This window comes from Eurosta solidaginis, chromosome 3 (assembly GCF_040869045.1).
Source record: "Eurosta solidaginis isolate ZX-2024a chromosome 3, ASM4086904v1, whole genome shotgun sequence".
NCBI lineage: Eukaryota > Metazoa > Arthropoda > Insecta > Diptera > Tephritidae > Eurosta > Eurosta solidaginis.
The window spans coordinates 147,211,760-147,229,692 of record NC_090321.1 but is presented as its reverse complement, the minus strand read 5'-3'; the positions used below and the strand labels follow the sequence as shown (position 1 = coordinate 147,229,692).

At 37.6% G+C, this 17,933-nt stretch overlaps 1 protein-coding gene and 1 pseudogene across 1 annotated transcript; one reads left to right on the top strand and one right to left on the bottom strand.

The window, feature by feature from the left end:
- Positions 1-17,933, bottom strand: part of LOC137244340 (tRNA (guanine(26)-N(2))-dimethyltransferase-like) — an 81,047-nt pseudogene that overhangs the window by 1,766 nt on the left and 61,348 nt on the right.
- Positions 7,132-11,774, top strand: LOC137244341 (uncharacterized). The gene is made up of 7 exons (XM_067773225.1): positions 7,132-8,038; positions 8,095-8,535; positions 8,601-8,977; positions 9,048-9,216; positions 9,403-9,961; positions 10,249-10,696; positions 10,766-11,774. The coding sequence occupies exons 6-7, from the start codon at positions 10,399-10,401 to the stop codon at positions 11,626-11,628; spliced, it is 1,161 nt and encodes a 386-aa protein (XP_067629326.1). The 5' UTR covers positions 7,132-8,038; positions 8,095-8,535; positions 8,601-8,977; positions 9,048-9,216; positions 9,403-9,961; positions 10,249-10,398; the 3' UTR covers positions 11,629-11,774.

Below are 17,933 nucleotides of genomic sequence, written 5' to 3'. Positions count from 1 at the left end.
TTTTCGTATGTTATTCAACAACTCACCCTATACCATCATCACAGCGTTCTCATCGATTTTGAATATGTGTACTGTTTCAGTATTCAGACCCAGTTCGTTTGGTGCAATATTTTCGATTTGATGAATATGTATACTATCAGTTAGGCAGACAATTAGGTGCGTTCGATTCATTCATATACTGTGGGGAATTGAGCCGTAGACGCAATGACAGATATTTTGATTCTTTTTGAAGTGTAACATTTGTAAACAGTTGGGTTTCTCTGCTGTTCCATCACCAGTAGAGAGCTATTGAAGAAACGCTCGACCAAGATAATATGTTGCGATTTACGCGCGAAGATTTGTTCCACCTCGTCACAATTATTGATGGAGAAAATGCGAAAGCCATATTTACCATCCAATACCGAAATGGAACTGTAGAGGAAGAAACATTTATTAAAATTTAATAAAATCAAAAAATGATAGTTGTGCTAAAATGGGGTAACGTATTGTATGTTAAAGTATAGCGAAGTCTCAGCGGCTTTGTCCTGGTCAAAATTGAGTTTGAATAGGCTTTATTCTTCATTCTTAGAAACATGTACGAAGGTACCTGGTAAGATAATAAAAATCCTCAACGCTTTTTTTGCAATAACTTAAAAAAACTCATATTCAAACTTCTGCTTAACTTCTACATATCAATAGCTACCTTAACCACCAGGAGTCACTATTGCTTCTACGCCTATGCTATTGTTTCCTACACCGATGAGCTTTGTAATAAAATAAACAGCTATCTCCCCAATCTCTCCATTTTTGTCGCCTCGCGAAACCTGATATTGTAACCAACCAAATCATCGGTGATCTTATTTAAAACATGGCCGCGCCAAATGTCGACCATATGACATTACCCTACCGACTGTCTTACACCTTAAAATTTTGGGTGTGACTTTCATCAGGATCTACATTTTGGTGAGCACGCAGCCGCAATTGTTCCGAGAATTCAGAGCCGTACCAAAATCCTAAAATCCCTCGCTGGCAGTACCTGGGGAAAGGATAAAGAAACGCTCATGACTACACACAAAGCAATTAACCAGCCGATTAAGTGCTATGCGTCACCCATATGGTCGCCAAGCCTAAAAATTACCCACTGGAAGAAGCTACAGGCCTGCCAAAATACTGCTCTCAGAATTGCCACGGGCTGTTTTCTTATGTCCGTAGAACACCATAATGAGGCGAGAATACTCCCCATCAGGGAGAGAAATGAGATGCCGACCAAACAGTTCCTGTACCCAGAAACCTGAGCATCCCAACAGACATCTGATTGGTCAACCAGCACCGCCTAGGGGCCTAAGGAGTCATCTCCGTAAGCATTTTGAGGAAATACGGCTCCTGAGAACCCAGCCGTATGAAGCGAAAAAACACAAGCAGGTCCTTGGTGAACTCCATAAACAAGCGTCGGACCTTTATGCTAGGAATTGCCCGGTGAATCCAGTACTCAAAGAAAAGTATCCAAACCTCGCGGAAGAGGAACGCATACTCCCCAGAGAAAAGCGAGTCACTCTAGCTCAACTTCGTTCTGGATACTGTAACAGGTTAAACTCTTACCTATCCAGAATCAACCCCGACATACAAAATCTGCTAGCACTGACCAAGCCTAATTTAAAGGCATGTGACGCCAGAAAGCAGTGACCAGTCAGAATACCAGTCATGAGTCTACAGGCGTCCCTTTTTAATGATATAAGTAACTTTGTTTGTCTAAGGTTGTAAGACCTACACATAATCTTCGACACTTTACAGCCCCGTGCTTGGATCCGCGCCTTTCCTGCTGGTAGATCATGTGTACCTCTCGCATTCTCTTAATCAGGCAATTAAAATATAAAGGTAATTCTTTACTTTAGCGCCCAATAATGTAAGTCATGAATAAAATAACTTCTGAAACAGGTAGAACAAGTAAGGGTGTCTAAGTTCGGGTGTAACCGAACATGAGCTTCATTTGTACATTTCATTTCAGATGAATTACTTTTCTACATAATTTTAATTAGTTCTTGACGAGCCTTAATGTAAACGGTTTACTTGAGCTGGCCGGTCAAAGCACTTCATATAGGGTGTATGTGTCCGCAATGTTACCAGAATCGGTGTGATGACCAAACGGAAAAGCCCGATTGGCAAATACTAGAAGTTTTCAAGGTAACAACTAAAATCCTGCCTCTAAGTCTGATAACTATGCTTCCTCGAGGGAACGGAGCCTTAGCTACGCGCGCGCAAGAAACGAACGCATGCACTAAGCATGAAAAGTTAAGAAAATGGAGAGGAAAAAGGTAAGAATATTTTTGTTAAGTCCTGATGTGTGTCATGCGTTAAGGGGCCGAATAGTCACCGATAGAATACGATAAGGAAAATTACCTTCAATCACACGGTCACATCGTGCCGAACACGAACAAAGTAGTAGGAGCACGTACATATAGCTCATTTATTTCAATAGTGTCATAACTCAAAAAACATGACTTTTGAGTTAATAACATATAAACGTACCCAATATCATAATCTATGTTGTATAAAAAAATCTTTGTGATCAGTTAAAACTTTACCACTATAGCACAATGAAAATATGCCTTTATATGGGCAACATATGGCAGTTAAAATCTTTGAATGGCTCTCCTGAAAAATTCGATTTTGGAGTTATGACACCATTGAAGTAAATGAGCGATATGTTATTATGCGAACCCATATTTTTACGTAAAAGTCCAACGATCACGGATGTTACGGCTTTATTTGAGGTTGTTGTTGTATTAACGGTAAAGACACCCCCAAAGGTTTGCAGCAGCTTTAACCCCGACGTCGGCAGTATGACATCATCCATGACATCATAATAAAAAATTTGGGTAATTCTTTACTTTAGCTCACAACTGCTAAAACTCGTCTAAAAATATTGGGAGAGGTGTCAAAAGACGCGCTTTGGACCCAGGATCACGAATCTGAAAGCGGAAATTGGAAATTTTATTTCGTTTCGGAGATATTTGCAAACAAAATTAAAAATTTTCATGTGGGTGTTGTAATTTTGATGATTTTGTGGTACCCACAAGAAAAACTGTGGGTAAAAGTGTTTTGCGCGGATATAGTTTGGGTCTCCAAACCGGTGTTGGACCCACCCAGGGTAATTTTTTATAAGCGCGGCCGAAGGCCCCCAATGCAGAAAGCTGTTCTGCACAAAAATACTATGGATCCCACCTCCGGGTTCGGAGCGCTCCGTGGCCATTTTGTGGTTTTTTGAAATATCTTGTGACAGAAATTAAATTCTTAATTTCCGCTCTCGGATTCATGGTCCAGGGATCAAAACGCGTCTTTTGAACCCTCTCCCGATATTTTTGACAGTTGTGAGCTAAAGTAAAGAATTACCAAAATTTGTATAACAATTATTATCTGGTTTATTTTTGTTGATACCTTTTCACATTTTTCCATGTCACGACACGCCATATAAATTGTGGCTCCACGTTTAGCTAGTTCCCCGGCTGTCTCCTTTCATATGATGGTATTTGCTCTAGTAATAAGAACAACTTTCCCTAACGCCGTCGTACTCTTTCGATACTTCCCACCTTGCATATAGGATCTACACAGAGACAAATAAATAGTGTGCTGTCAGGATCGGATGCTGTTTTATCACACATTTTTTCCAAAGCCATAAAACTTTCATCAGACGTACGTTTATTATTATAAGGAATCCTCTTTATAGTGTTTGCATTGTTGGATTTATTTTCATCCTCCATTTCAAATATTTTGTTCATTGCATTTCCGCTAACAGCAACGTTACTCTCGTGTTGATCCACATTCGCTACACGAGGAGCTGCGCGTGCTTCTAGCAAAGTTTGTAGATCCTCCTCTAAATCCAAGCTAAAGCGTTGGCAAGATACCGGCTCTTTAGCAGGCGTTGTAGCCTTTTTAATGTGTTCGTGAATCGAGAAAAAAATGTTGAAGATATTGTTTGTATTAATTTTTAATAATAGGTATATATTACCCATGCTAAAGTGATTTATCTTTTTAAAAGTAAAGTAATAAAGTTCTACAAGCTAGTAGCTACTTTTTAGTCAAAGATTTGGAAAAATTTCAAATTCTTATATATTAACCCAATTTACTCTACAGTATTTAAAACATCCATCTCCATGCTCACTCGAATGGCTCATCATAAACAAGCATGCAATTTTAATGATATATTTATAAGCATTTACCGTTGCATGACAAGTAATTTCTTGACTTTTGCACGTCAAGCTTTATTTGCTTGAAATTTTTCCAATCCAGACATTTGTATTCAGGAAAATTGAAAAATAGCAACAAACATCCAAGTTATATTTTGTTGAACCACAGCAGATAAGGCGCGGTAATCTTCCAGGGTTTTCGTTACGAAATATCTTTTCCAGATAAGCTTATACCACTTGAGCACGCTACGTTGTGTTATTATTTTATCCAATAGTTTCTTAATGGTTGCCCCATCATTTGAAATTGTGGCCTTGCCACTGGAATCAAGAATATGCTTGTCCATATTACATGAACCCAATATAGTGCGTACAGCGTCCACAATTGAATGCGAGGTATTGATGTTGGATATGATGAATATTTTTTACATAAAAACTCATGTACCCAATACAAGTTCAGGCATACCGCCGATAACACACCTTTTAAACGACGTTGTGTGTCCAAATCACTTAGCGGTTTTTCTTCTATGATTTGTAGCAATTCTTCAACAAACGTTGGATCATGTATGGGATGCGACCAAAGTAGACCGCCCATCTATATTTGGGAATATAAGAAACAATTTGGTGTGAACAATTGGTGCCAGTTAACCCTCTGAAAAAGCGACTGACGCGCCTTTTTGAACGGACATAACCGTTTAAACGGTTAAGCACCAATTAAGTAAGAAGGAAATAATTTGATTTATTCGAGTTTAAATACTTAAGTGGGATAGTTGAAACTTACATGATGTTTATCACCGCAATGCGCACAATTTGTATTAACATTTGGTCCAGTTGGTATACCGAATTTTACTTCCGCATTGCCTTTATCTGAGATCTTGCTTTTTACAATACCCATAGGCTGTAGCGTATAGGTATCACAACCAGTGCATTGAAATACCATTCATTGTTTGCTGTGTTCATAATATAAAGATATGTTAAGTAATTGGATTGTGGTAAAAGGCCAAAATGCTGTATACCAACCTCATGCTATATTTACACTTCGCTTGACGACTATGCATACGCACAAATACGCGTATATAAAAATTGGCAGAAATGCTCAAAAGTGGCTCAATATATTTTCCACAACGATTAGAGTGCGTTTCAATGCAATGCAATAGTATACGCAATCCCATCTCATGGCAGCATTTCATACGCAAAGGCACAGAACTATATTTGGCATTGCAGGCTTCAGGCGTATTGCCTGCCAGCACAGCCATATCATTCGCAGTTACAAGTAATGAACCCCCACTCGTCAGTGATTGTATAGCGCCATCCAGAAAGCGATTCGGACAACCATAAGGATCTAGGTCTATAACATCGAAACGCTTCTCATATGAAGTTGAAAGGTACATGAGAGTCCTATTGCGAATTTTATTATTGATTATTACAGTTAAATCACTAGCTATTGATTCGTATATCAAACCTACATTGCAACCCCTTCGCTTGGCACAATTAAATGTTCCACTCCATTGTGTCGCATATTTACGCTAATGGATTCTACTGCCACCTTAGATAGATCATTTGCAACAATTTCACGCACGTCTGGTACTTCTTTTGCATAACTTATGCTACGTAAACCTGTTGCAGCAAGCGCTTCCAATATTCGCAGTCCACCGTCGTATTTTACACCACCAGCCGTGTATGGTTTCTTGTCATTAGCATTGCTTGCTTTCCTTTGTATTTTGTGGATTTTTATGCGCCGCCGCTTCCCGCTCTCTTATCAACCGCTTTGTGTATACATTAAGTACTGAAATACTTAAATCACGATTAAATTCTTGTACTGGATTGTAGAATACGGCCCCGCCGGCAATAATTTCTGTAGTGCTTTCTTTGATCACACGTTCGGGTGCTTTGTCGTTCGTAGCGATCTGTTAATTCATAAAATTTAGGGCGATTTTGTTAATAACGCGAAACATATATTTACCTTATTTTCAGATATTTCCTCAACTTCCATTTTGGCTTTAAACTGCTGTGCATCCAAGTTTTTGTTATCAGCTGTTCGGTGGTGGCATACGCTGGCTGCTGCTTTCGTTGAACAGTGAATCGTGGAAACTGTTTCAACAGAGGAAATATTTAAACATTACAGATGCACAACACTGTTTTTTTATAAATCAACGATGATAGCCAGCCTTGGGAGGTTGTTGCTGCTGCTATCTTGGCCTTGCATTACCCGGTTGCTGTTGTGGTATATACCTTGGTATAACTGGATGTGGCGTCATTGCCCCACCTGGTCCAGTTGATGCGGATCACGAACAACAACCACCACGACCTACACTGTTTGGGTTCACTTTGCTGCTGCAAACACACCTCCGTCACAATAATTAATGGAGACCATGGAGGGGTATCTCAACAAGAGAGGTTATTTTATTGCACACATAGCCGTTTTTTTACACCGAATTTTCTAATCTTTTTTTTTCAATTTTGGATAATAAATCTTAATGGTAACAAGAATTTTTTTCTTGTATGTATGTGGAAATCAAAATTTACTATTCTGCATTAAAATTGCTCACGATTATTTATACTATGCAATTACATATTTCACTTTCTTTCTTTATAAACATGCACACATTGATATGAGTTTTTTTTGCTAAAACAGACTTTAGTAGACCAAAAAATATTAAAGAATGCGTATATTAATTTCTGCAAAATGTAAATCACACAAATTGAAAAAATTTTCCACTTTTCTGCAGAATTAGAAATGGCGGATTTTTTGCACGCAAAAATGACGTATTTTGCTATCCCTATGAAAATAATAGGTGCGAGAGAGCACGATATATTGTGGGAAAGCAAAATTTGTCAGCATGCTATTTCATTTGCACAATTTTTCATTCCAAATCGTCACCCCTGTCAAAAATTCGTGTGGCTGTGTGCGTTTTTGGTCACACGATTTTTGCAGGGCAGCCACACGAATTTTTGACAGGGGTGACGATTTGGAATGAAAAATTGTGCAAATAAAATAGCATGCTGACAAATTTTGCTTTCCCACAATGTATCGTGCTCTCTCGCACCTATTATTTTCATAGGGATAGCAAAATACGTAATTTTTGCGTGCAAAAAATCAGCCATTTCTAATTCTGCAGAAAAGTGGAAAATTTTTTCAATTTGTGTGATTTACATTTTGCAGAAATTAATATACGCATTCTTTAATATTTTTTGGTCTACTAAAGTCTGTTTTAGCAAAAAAAACTCATATCAATGTGTGCATGTTTATAAAGAAAGAAAGTGAAATATGTAATTGCATAGTATAAATCATCGTGAGCAATTCTAATGCAGAATAGTAAATTTTGATTTCCACATACATACAAGAAAAAAATTCTTGTTACCATTAAGATTTATTCAAAATTGAAAAAAAAAAGATTAGAAAATTCGGTGTAAAAAAACGGCTATGTGTGCAATAAAATAGCCTCTCTTGTTGAGATACCCCTCCATGGTCTCCATTAATTATTGTGACGGAGGTGTGTTTGCAGCAGCAAAGTGAACCCAAACAGTGTAGGTCGTGGTGGTTGTTGTTCGTGGTCCGCATCAACTGGACCAGGTGGGGCAATGACGCCACATCCAGTTATACCAAGGTATATACCACAACAGCAACCGGGTAATGCAAGGCCACGATAGCAGCAGCAACAACCTCCCAAGGCTGGCTATCATCGTTGATTTATAAAAAAAACAATGTTGTGCATCTGTAATGCTTAAATATTTCCTCTGTTGAAACAGTTTCCACGATTCACTGTTCAACGAAAGCAGCAGCCAGCGTATGCCACCACCGAACAGCTGATAACAAAAACTTGGATGCACAGCAGTTTAAAGCCAAAATGGAAGTTGAGGAAATATCTGAAAATAAGGTAAATATATGTTTCGCGTTATTAACAAAATCGCCCTAAATTTTATGAATTAACAGATCGCTACGAACGACAAAGCACCCGAACGTGTGATCAAAGAAAGCACTACAGAAATTATTGCCGGCGGGGCCGTATTCTACAATCCAGTACAAGAATTTAATCGTGATATAAGTATTTCAGTACTTAATGTATACTCAAAGCGGTTGATAAGAGAGCGGGAAGCGGCGGCGCATAAAAATCCACAAAATACAAAAAAAAGCAAGCAATGCTAATGACAAGAAACCATATACGGCTGGTGGTGTAAAATACGACGATGGACTACAAATATTGGCAGCGCTTGCTGCAACAGGTTTACGTAGCATAAGTTATGCAAAAGAAGTAGCAGGCGTGCGTGAAATTGTTGCAAATGATCTATCTAAGGTGGCAGTAGATTCCATTAGCGTAAATATGCGACACAATGGAGTGGAACATTTAATTGTGCCAAGCGAAGGGGATGCAATGTAGGTTTGATATACGAATCAATAGCTAGTGATTTAACTGGAATAATCAATAAAATTCGCAATAGGACTCTCACGTACCTTTCAACTTCATTTGAGAAGCGTTTCGATGTTATAGACCTAAATCCTTATGGTTGTCCGAATCGCTTTCTGGATGGCGCTATACAATCACTGACGAGTGGGGTTCATTACTTGTAACTGCGAATGATATGGCTGTGCTGGCAGGCAATACGCCTGAAGCCTGCAATGCCAAATATAGTTCTGTGCCTTTGCGTATGAAATGCTGCCATGAGATGGGATTGCGTATACTATTGCATTGCATTGAAACGCACTCTAATCGTTATGGAAAATATATTGAGCCACTTTTGAGCATTTCTGCCAATTTTTATATACGCGTATTTGTGCGTATGCATAGTAGACAAGCGAAGTGTAAACATAGCATGAGGTTGGTATACAGCATTTTGGCCTTTTACCACAATCCAATTACTTACCATATCTTTATATTATGAACACAGCAAACAATGAATGGTATTTCAATGCACTGGTTGTGATACCTATACGCTACAGCCTATGGGTATTGTAAAATGCAAGATCTCAGATAAAGGCAATGCGGAAGTAAAATTCGGTATGACAACTGGACCAAATGTTAATACAAATTGTGCGCATTGCGGTGATAAACATCATGTAAGTTTCAACTATCCCACTTAAGTATTTAAACTCGAATAAATCAAATTATTTCCTTCTTACTTAATTGGTGCTTAACCGTTTAAACGGTTATGTCCGTTCAAAAAGGCGCGTCAGTCGCTTTTTCAGAGGGTTAATTGGCACCAATTGTTCACACCAAATTGTTTCTTATATTCCCAAATATAGATGGGCGGTCCACTTTGGTCGCATCCCATACATGATCCAACGTTTGTTGAAGAATTGCTACAAATCATAGAAGAAAAACCGCTACGTGATTTGGACACACAACGTCGTTTACAAGGTGTGTTATCGGCGGTATGCCTGAACTTGTATTGGATACATGAGTTTTTATGTAAAAAATATTCATCATATCCAACATCAATACCTCGCATTCAATTGTGGACGCTGTACGCACTACATTGGGTTCACGTAATATGGACAAGCATATTGTTGATTCCAGTGGTAAGGCCACAATTTCAAATGATGGGGCAACCATTAAGAAACTATTGGATAAAATAATAACACAACGTAGCGTGCTCAAGTGGTATAAGCTTATCTGGAAAAGATATTTCGTAACGAAAACCCTGGAAGATTAGCGCGCCTTGTCTGCTGTGGTTCAACAAAATATAGCTTGGATGTTTGTTGCTCTTTTTCAATTTTCCTGAATACAAATGTTTGGATTGGAAAAATTTCAAGCAAATAAAGCTTGGCGTGCAAAAGTCAAGAAATTACTTGTCATGCAACGGTAAATGCTTATAAATATATCATTAAAATTGTATGCTTGTTTATGATGAGCCATTCGAGTGAGCATGGAGATGGATGTTTTAAATACTGTAGAGTAAATTGGCTTACTATATAAGAATTTGAAATTTTTCCAAATCTTTGACTAAAAAGTAGCTACTAGCTTGTATAACTTTATTACTTTACTTTTAAAAAGATAAATCACTTTAGCATGGTAATATATACCTATTATTAAAAATTAATACAAACAATATCTTCAACATTTTTTTCTCGATTCACGAACACATTTAGAAAGGCTACAACGCCTGCTAAAGAGTATCTTGTCAACGCTTTAGCTTGGATTTAGAGGAGGATCTACAAACTTTGCTAGAAGCACGCGCAGCTCCTCGTGTAGCGAATGTGGATCAACACGAAAGTAACGTTGCTGTTAGCGGAAATGCAATGAACAAAATATTTGAAATGGAGGATGAAAATAAATCCAACAATGCAAACACTATAAAGAGGATTCCTTATAATTTTTCAACTAAGGCATCTTGTGACGAAACTATATTCGAATGCCAACAGCAACGTACGTCTGATGAAAGCTTTATGGCTTTGGAAAAAATGTGTGATAAAACAGCATCCGATCCTGACAGCACACTATTTAAGTACATACATAGCGAGAACAAGGATTTGGTTAAAGAAGATGCTAAAAAGCGCAGCGCCGATGGAAACTATTTTAAAATCCCTTGTAAACAAGGTAAGTGAATATACAACATATTGAAATTTGATAAGATTGGGTGGTATAAATTTAATAATATAATCTTAGAACTACAAGAAATAGATGAAGAAGCACAATCACTGCAACGTCTATTGCATGACTTATGCGTACAGGAGCAGCATCAATTGGATAATGAAACTCCTTTAAAAAGTATTGATGTACTACTCCTAGAAGATATTGAAGCGCCATCTAAAATGTGGGACTCCACAATAGTGGGCGATACCACTTTACAAACTTCACCTTTGAAAATGGTGAGACTTCTCAGACCATCTACTATACTAGAGGAAAATTGCGAAGATCAGTCTAATAGTTCTTTGTGTGGTGATGATGCATCATCACACATAAGCTTTCAAAGCGCTCAAAAAGGCAGTGAAACTTCAGCGACAACAAGCTTTTATGAAACAGCACATGACACCACAGGCACAAGTGCACCCAGGAAAGTTTCACATTATACCCAAAGCGAGTCCTCCGAAGAATCGCATGAACTGGAAAAAAGTATAATATTGATAAATCTAGATAACACACTAGAGCCCCCAGCAAATGAGCATGCAACTGTGACTGAACTTATCACCAATGATAATAAAAATATGCATGGCAGTGAAAAACTATCTTCCAGCGCGTCCTTTGATGATTCTTTAGGAGTAATTGAGTTGTCGGATGATGAGTCAAATGAAACGGGCGGAAATTTAAACAAAAGTGTCTTTATTAAAGAGGAGAAAGAACAACAACAGCAGGAAATTGCAATAGAGCCAATAGCACGAAATGCGGAAAGCATGCTAATTACCATAACAAAAGTTATATTGACTTTGAAGAATCATTTGAAAATGATAAAGAAAATCGTAGTTTGTTCAATGAGAGTACCGAAAAATCATTGCACTTCAATGATACCATGGAAGAAGTTGAGTACATGATGAAAAAAGGTATCCAGTATATGCAAGCCGCTGAACCTACAACAAAACTGGGTAATCTATCGCCAACCGTAAACGAAACACAAATGGTGGTGAAACCATTACAGGAACGTGAAAAAACATTTACGTATTCGCCGAAAAAAGCAAAAAGCAACTGTGGCTCGCCAGCTAAAAAGATGTTGATGTTGTAGCGATAAAGACACTCGGAGGTTTTAGGGAGTGTTTCCGTTTTTTCGTTAATATGTTTTGAACGAGTTAAAATATTTATTCTCCGCCTTCGTATTATTAATACTGATGTCAAGACGCGTCGTTTGACACCTCTCTCGATATTTTTGGCAGTCGACCCCTCAACTAGACTATTACCATTAATAATTCGGTAATAATGAAGATTTCAGGATGATTGGCATATTGGAGCAAATAACTATTGCTTGGCTACTGACTGCAGCCGCCGCCTTGTGGTTTATCAGGTAATCATGAATACGCACATTTTAAATATTTAAAAATAAGCTGTATGAACTAATACCATTTGTCTCTGTGTAGATCCTATATGCAAGGTGGGAAGTATCGAAAGAGTACGACGGCGTTAGGGAAAGTTGTTCTTATTACTAGAGCAAATACCAGCATAGGAAAGGAGACAGCCCGGGAACTAGCTAAACGTGGAGCCACAATTTATATGGCGTATCGTGACATGGAAAAATGTGAAAAGGTATCAACAAAAATAAACCAGATAATAATTGTTATACAAATTTTGGTAATTCTTTACTTTAGCTCACAACTGTCAAAAATATCGGGAGAGGGTTCAAAAGACGCGTTTTGATCCCTGGACCACGAATCCGAGAGCAGAAATTAAGAATTTAATTTCTGTCACAAGATATTTCAAAAAAACCGCAAAATGGCCACGGAGCGCTCCGAAACCGGAGGTGGGATCCATAGTATTTTTGCGCAGAACACCTTTCTGCATTGGGAGCCTTCGGCCGCGCTTATAAAAAATTACCCTGGGTGGGTCCAACACCGGTTTGGAGACCCAAACTATATCCGCGCAAAACACCCACAGTTTTTCTTGTGGGTACCACAAAATCATCAAAATTACAATAACCACATGAAAATTTTTAATTTTGTTTGCAAATATCTCCGAAACGAAATAAAATTTCCGCTTTCAGATTCGTGATCCTGGGTCCAAAGCGCGTCTTTTGACACCTCTCCCGATATTTTTAGACGAGTTTTAGCAGTTGTGAGCTAAAGTAAAGAATTACCCAAATTTTTTATTATGATGTCATGGATGATGTCATACTGTCGACGTCGGGGTTAAAGCTGCTGACTGCGTTTTTTACGTAACGTGCCGGATCCATATCGATAACACTCGCCCAAACCTTTGGGGGTGTCTATACCGTTAATACAACAACAACAAATAAAGCCGTAACATCCGTGATCGTTGGACTGTTACGTAAAAATATGGGCTCGCATAATAACATATCGCTCATTTACTTCAATAGTGTCATAACTCCAAAAACACAATTTTCCAGGACAGCCATTCAAAGATTTTAACTGCCATATGTTGCCCATATAAAGGCTTATTTTCATTGTTATAGCACGTGGTAAAGTTTTAACTGATCACAAAGATTTTTTTATACAACATAGATTATGATATTGGGTACGTTTATATGTTATTAACTCAAAAGTCATGTTTTTTGAGTTATGACACTATTGAAGTAAATGAGCGATATGTACGTGCTCCTACTACTTTGTTCGTGTTCGGCACGAAGTGAACGTGTGATTGAAGGTAATTTTCCTTATCGTATTCTATCGCTGACTATTCAGCCCCTTAACGCATGACTCACATCAGGACTTAACAAAAATATTCTTACCTTTTTCCTCTCCATTTTCTTAACTTTTTAAATGAATAGATTTCTTAACTCATGTAAGAAGGCCTTCAAATCAGGCATTTGCACTCCTTATCATATTAGACTAACAAAGTTGCTTTTGCCTCTGAAGAAAGAAGACTTGAGGCTCATGAGGCGAGTGTTTACGAGGACATTCGCTCCGGGGGTTTCATGCTTAGTGCATGCGTTCGTTTCTTGCGCGCGCGTAGCTAAGGCTCCGTTCCCTCGAGGAAGCATAGTTATCAGACTTAGAGGCAGGATTTTAGTTGTTACCTTGAAAACTTCTAGTATTTGCCAATCGGGCTTTTCCATTTGGTCATCACACCGATTCTGGTAACATTACGGACACATATACCCTATATGAAGTGCTTTGACCGGCCAGCTCAAGTAAACCGTTTACATTATGGCTCGTCAAGAACTTATTAAAATTATGTAGAAAAGTAATTCATCTGAAATGAAATGTACAATTGAAGCTCATGTTCGGTTACACCCGAACTTAGACACCCTTACTTGTTCTACCTGTTTCAGAAGTTATTTTATTCATGACTTACATTATTGGGCGCTAAAGTAAAGAATTACCTTTATATTTTAATTGCCTGATTAAGAGAATGCGAGAGGTACACATGATCTACCAGCAGGAAAGGCGCAGATCCAAGCACGGGGCTGTAAAGTGTCGAAGATTATGTGTAGGTCTTACAACCTTAGACAAACAAAGTTGCTTATATCATTAAAAAGGGAGGCCTGTAGACTCATGACTGGTATTCTGACTGGTCACTGCTTTCTGGCGTCACATGCCTTTAAATTGGGCTTGGTCAGTGCTAGCAGATGTAGGAAGTGCGGGTAGGAGGAGGAAATGATCGAACACATTTTGTGCTTGTGCCCTGCGCTTGTCAGGCTAAAACCCCAGCTATTAAAAGTTATACAGCTGTTAGATATAAAAGCAACAAATGGTATAAATCCTAGAAAGCTTCTAGTATTTGCCAAGAGGGCGGAGTTGTTTTATAACATAGGTCCTGGTTTTTCATAGGATTTTTCAATTTGGTCGTAAAATAAACTTCTGGTAGCACTACGGACTAATTGTGAGGTCCGCCTGCAAAATCACGATTAAATCCATGCAAAAACTCTTTATACACAAAATGTTTTCCTGTGTACAACAACATTACAGCAACCACAAAATTGTCTGTCTTCAGATTACACTGGACCACGAATTTCAACCTTTTTTCTTTACCAGAAACGCCGTTATGAAATTCGTATGTAAAATCACCCCCTGATTTCGAAAATTGAGTTCATTTTTGATTCTATGGTACCGTTTTTGAGATATTTGCAATTTACCGTTATTCGAAAAAACCAAAACGATGGCTCCCTTTAATTACGTATATCTCACGAACGGGTCAAGCATAAAATTTGCTATAAATGCATCATACATTCTTTTTTGCTCAACCATATAGTTTTCGAGATATTAGCTTATAATTTCAGATTTTTGTTTTTTTTTATGAAAAAATATGAAAAAAATTACTTTTTGCGAGGGCAGCATTCCAAAACCACAACTTTTTTTCCAAATATTTTTTATTTACGTAAAGCTCTGTTTAATAAGAAAAAAGATAAGCTATCATCGAAGAAAATCGATGCAAAACTACGTAAGTTATAAGCGATCAAATAAAAATACCCAGGTTGCGCAATTTCAACGTATACCTCAAAACGTATGTATGGTATAAAGAAGAGTGAAATATCTAGCTATGCTCTGTTTCTATTTAGTTCAAAGTTCAATTTATGAATGAAATTACCCATATTTTTAACTTTTTTTTTAATTTATTTATGTTTGTACTATATTCTAACAATCTTTATCTTAATTTTATTTTACTATGTAGTCGAAATAATTATGTGTTCGACTTTGACGCTTATTCAGTTTATCTTATGAGAAACCAGCAGCCATCACCCATCATTGCGACGTCCCAGAATCCTTGATATCGATTTTCAATTAATTTCATTTGCTGATGAAACCTTTCGCCATGTTCGTCACTTTCGTCGCCAAGATTTGCCGGAAAAAAGCTCAAATGTGAGTGCAGAAAATGAATTTTTAACGACATATTTACGCCTGGAAAGAAAATATTAGTTAGGTAAACAAGTTATAGAATTTTGGGAAATTAATTTTAATAAGCCTTTAATATTTACCCATTTTCGCATAATTATTGATTAAGTCGTTCAATATCTGCTCGTAGTTAGGGCTTTTGTGTCTACCGAGAAAAGAAGCAACGACGTTTTCAAAGGATTCCCACGCTGCTGCCTTAACTGATGAGAGTAGTCCTTTGAATTGCTTATTGTTGATCAACTTTTTTATTTGTGGTCCGAAAAAATACCTTCCTTTATCTTGGCTTGAGAAATATCTGCAAAAATTGTTTTCAAATAGTCGAATGCTTCGCCTTCTTTGTCCAAAGCCTTAAGAAAGTTTTTAATGAGACCGAGCTTGATGTGTAAGGGTGGAAGTATGATTTTCTCTTTCTTGACAAGAGGGGTGTATTTGATGTTATCCACACCAACGGTAAACTCGACGACTCTCCGGCCAATCCTTTCTGACCTAGTGGTCCTTACGAGCTCGGCTATCCCACTTGCAGAGGAAGGAGCAGTGCTTGGTGTAGCCACTTTGTAGACCGCATAGCATTGCAACGACTTTGAGATCAGAACATATTTTCCAATCATGCTCTTCATATTTGATAAATTTGAGTAGTTTTTGCATTTCCTCGTAGGTTTCCTTTGTATTTACTGCATGTGCTAGCGGGATAGAAGGCTTTTTGTTACCAATATGCAATAATACAGCCTTTAAACTCAGTTTATTGCTGTCTATGAACAATCGCCACTCTTTTGAATCATATGTTTGACCAAACGCTTTTAATAAACCAGGAATGTCGTTGCAGTAGCATACACTGTCTTTCTTGGTATAGTGTTTGGAAAATGGTTCGTGACGAGTTCTACAATATATCACCTTAACATCGGATGATACAAATTTAAATTGTTGCATACGAGAACTGTGGATCTCGGCCTTTTCCTTGGATAGTTCCAAATCTCTTATCCAATCATTAAGTTGTGCTTGTGATAGAACGTTTCTCTCCTTTCCCATGCTAAATTCAGTACAACTTGATTCCCCCGCACTCAGATGTTACTGTTGACAATGGAACTGGATCCGCAACTGCCGTTGAATGTAGTACTGGTAATGTCACTGTAGGTACGCTGGCATAGGTTACTCTTCTTGATCTTCCAACGCCAAGTACTTTTGTTTGACAAATATAACACTCTATTGAATGGCAAGTAGGTTCTCTCCATATCATTGGTGTATCAAATTTTATTTGTTGTTCGGATTCCGACTGAATCAATTCTACTCGACACAATGTACACAAAGTGTTCGGTGTCCATGGTTTTTCAGCATTTTTAGGCTCAATGCCAAAATACTTGGAGTATAAAGTTTTGATATGATCTGAGAACACTCGTCGTCGCCTTATGATAGTATGTTGGCCACACATGAAACAGAACATATCTGGATCGTTATTACACTCAAATTCTCGCGTCCTTTTACTCATTTTATTTTTTTTTACTAAATCACGGTTTTGAAATTTGACTTATGAACTGAACTATCTCCGGCGAGCCTTGCAGATGTTATGAAGTTTCAAGGCGCATTAACTCATATTTATACTCGGAGCAAGAATAAAATTTAAAAAATCAAATCTTACCTAGACAGAAAGGTTCCTTTTTATACGAAGCCGGGAAAAGAAAATACTATCTGCTTTAGATGTAGGCTTTAAAAATTTTCTGTGTCTTATAATTTTGAAAATCTACCTGCATACTTACCCATAAGTGACGGAAATACATGTTTATAACTAACTACATGCCTACAGCAGCTTTCGAACCCAACCACTCTTCCTTTCGATGCAACCACTCTACCTACTATAAAACAATTCGAGTATTAAAAGTACTATTTGATTTATTTAAAGAAAAAGTATTATCATTGTTATGGTGTTATTCCTTTATCCGGATAATATCCCATTTGCACTTTATACCTTTAATATATGTATGTATACATACATTGAAGTTGCGCAACCTGGGTATTTTTATTTGATCGCTTCTAACTTACGTAGTTTTGAATCGATTTTCTTCGATGATAGCTTATCTTTTTTCTAATTAAACAGAGCTTTACGTAAATAAAAAATATTTGGAAAAAAAGTTGTGGTTTTGGAATGCTGCCCTCGCAAAAAGTAATTTTTTCATATTTTTTCATAAAAAAAAATGATGAGCTAATATCTCGAAAACTATATGGTTGAGCAAAAAATAATGTGTGATGCATTTATAGCAAATTTTATTGTCTTTCCGATTCTGTAAACTTATTTGCAATTGCTTGACCCGTTCGTGAGATATACGTAATTAAAGGGAGCCATCTTT

Coding starts and splice junctions, on each gene's coding strand:
- LOC137244341 (XM_067773225.1), top strand. CDS start 10,399: ATGAACAAAATATTTGAAATGGAGGATGAAAATAAATCCAACAATGCA. Junction 10,697..10,765: donor TAAAATCCCTTGTAAACAAG/GTAAGTGAATAT, acceptor ATATAATCTTAG/AACTACAAGAAATAGATGAA.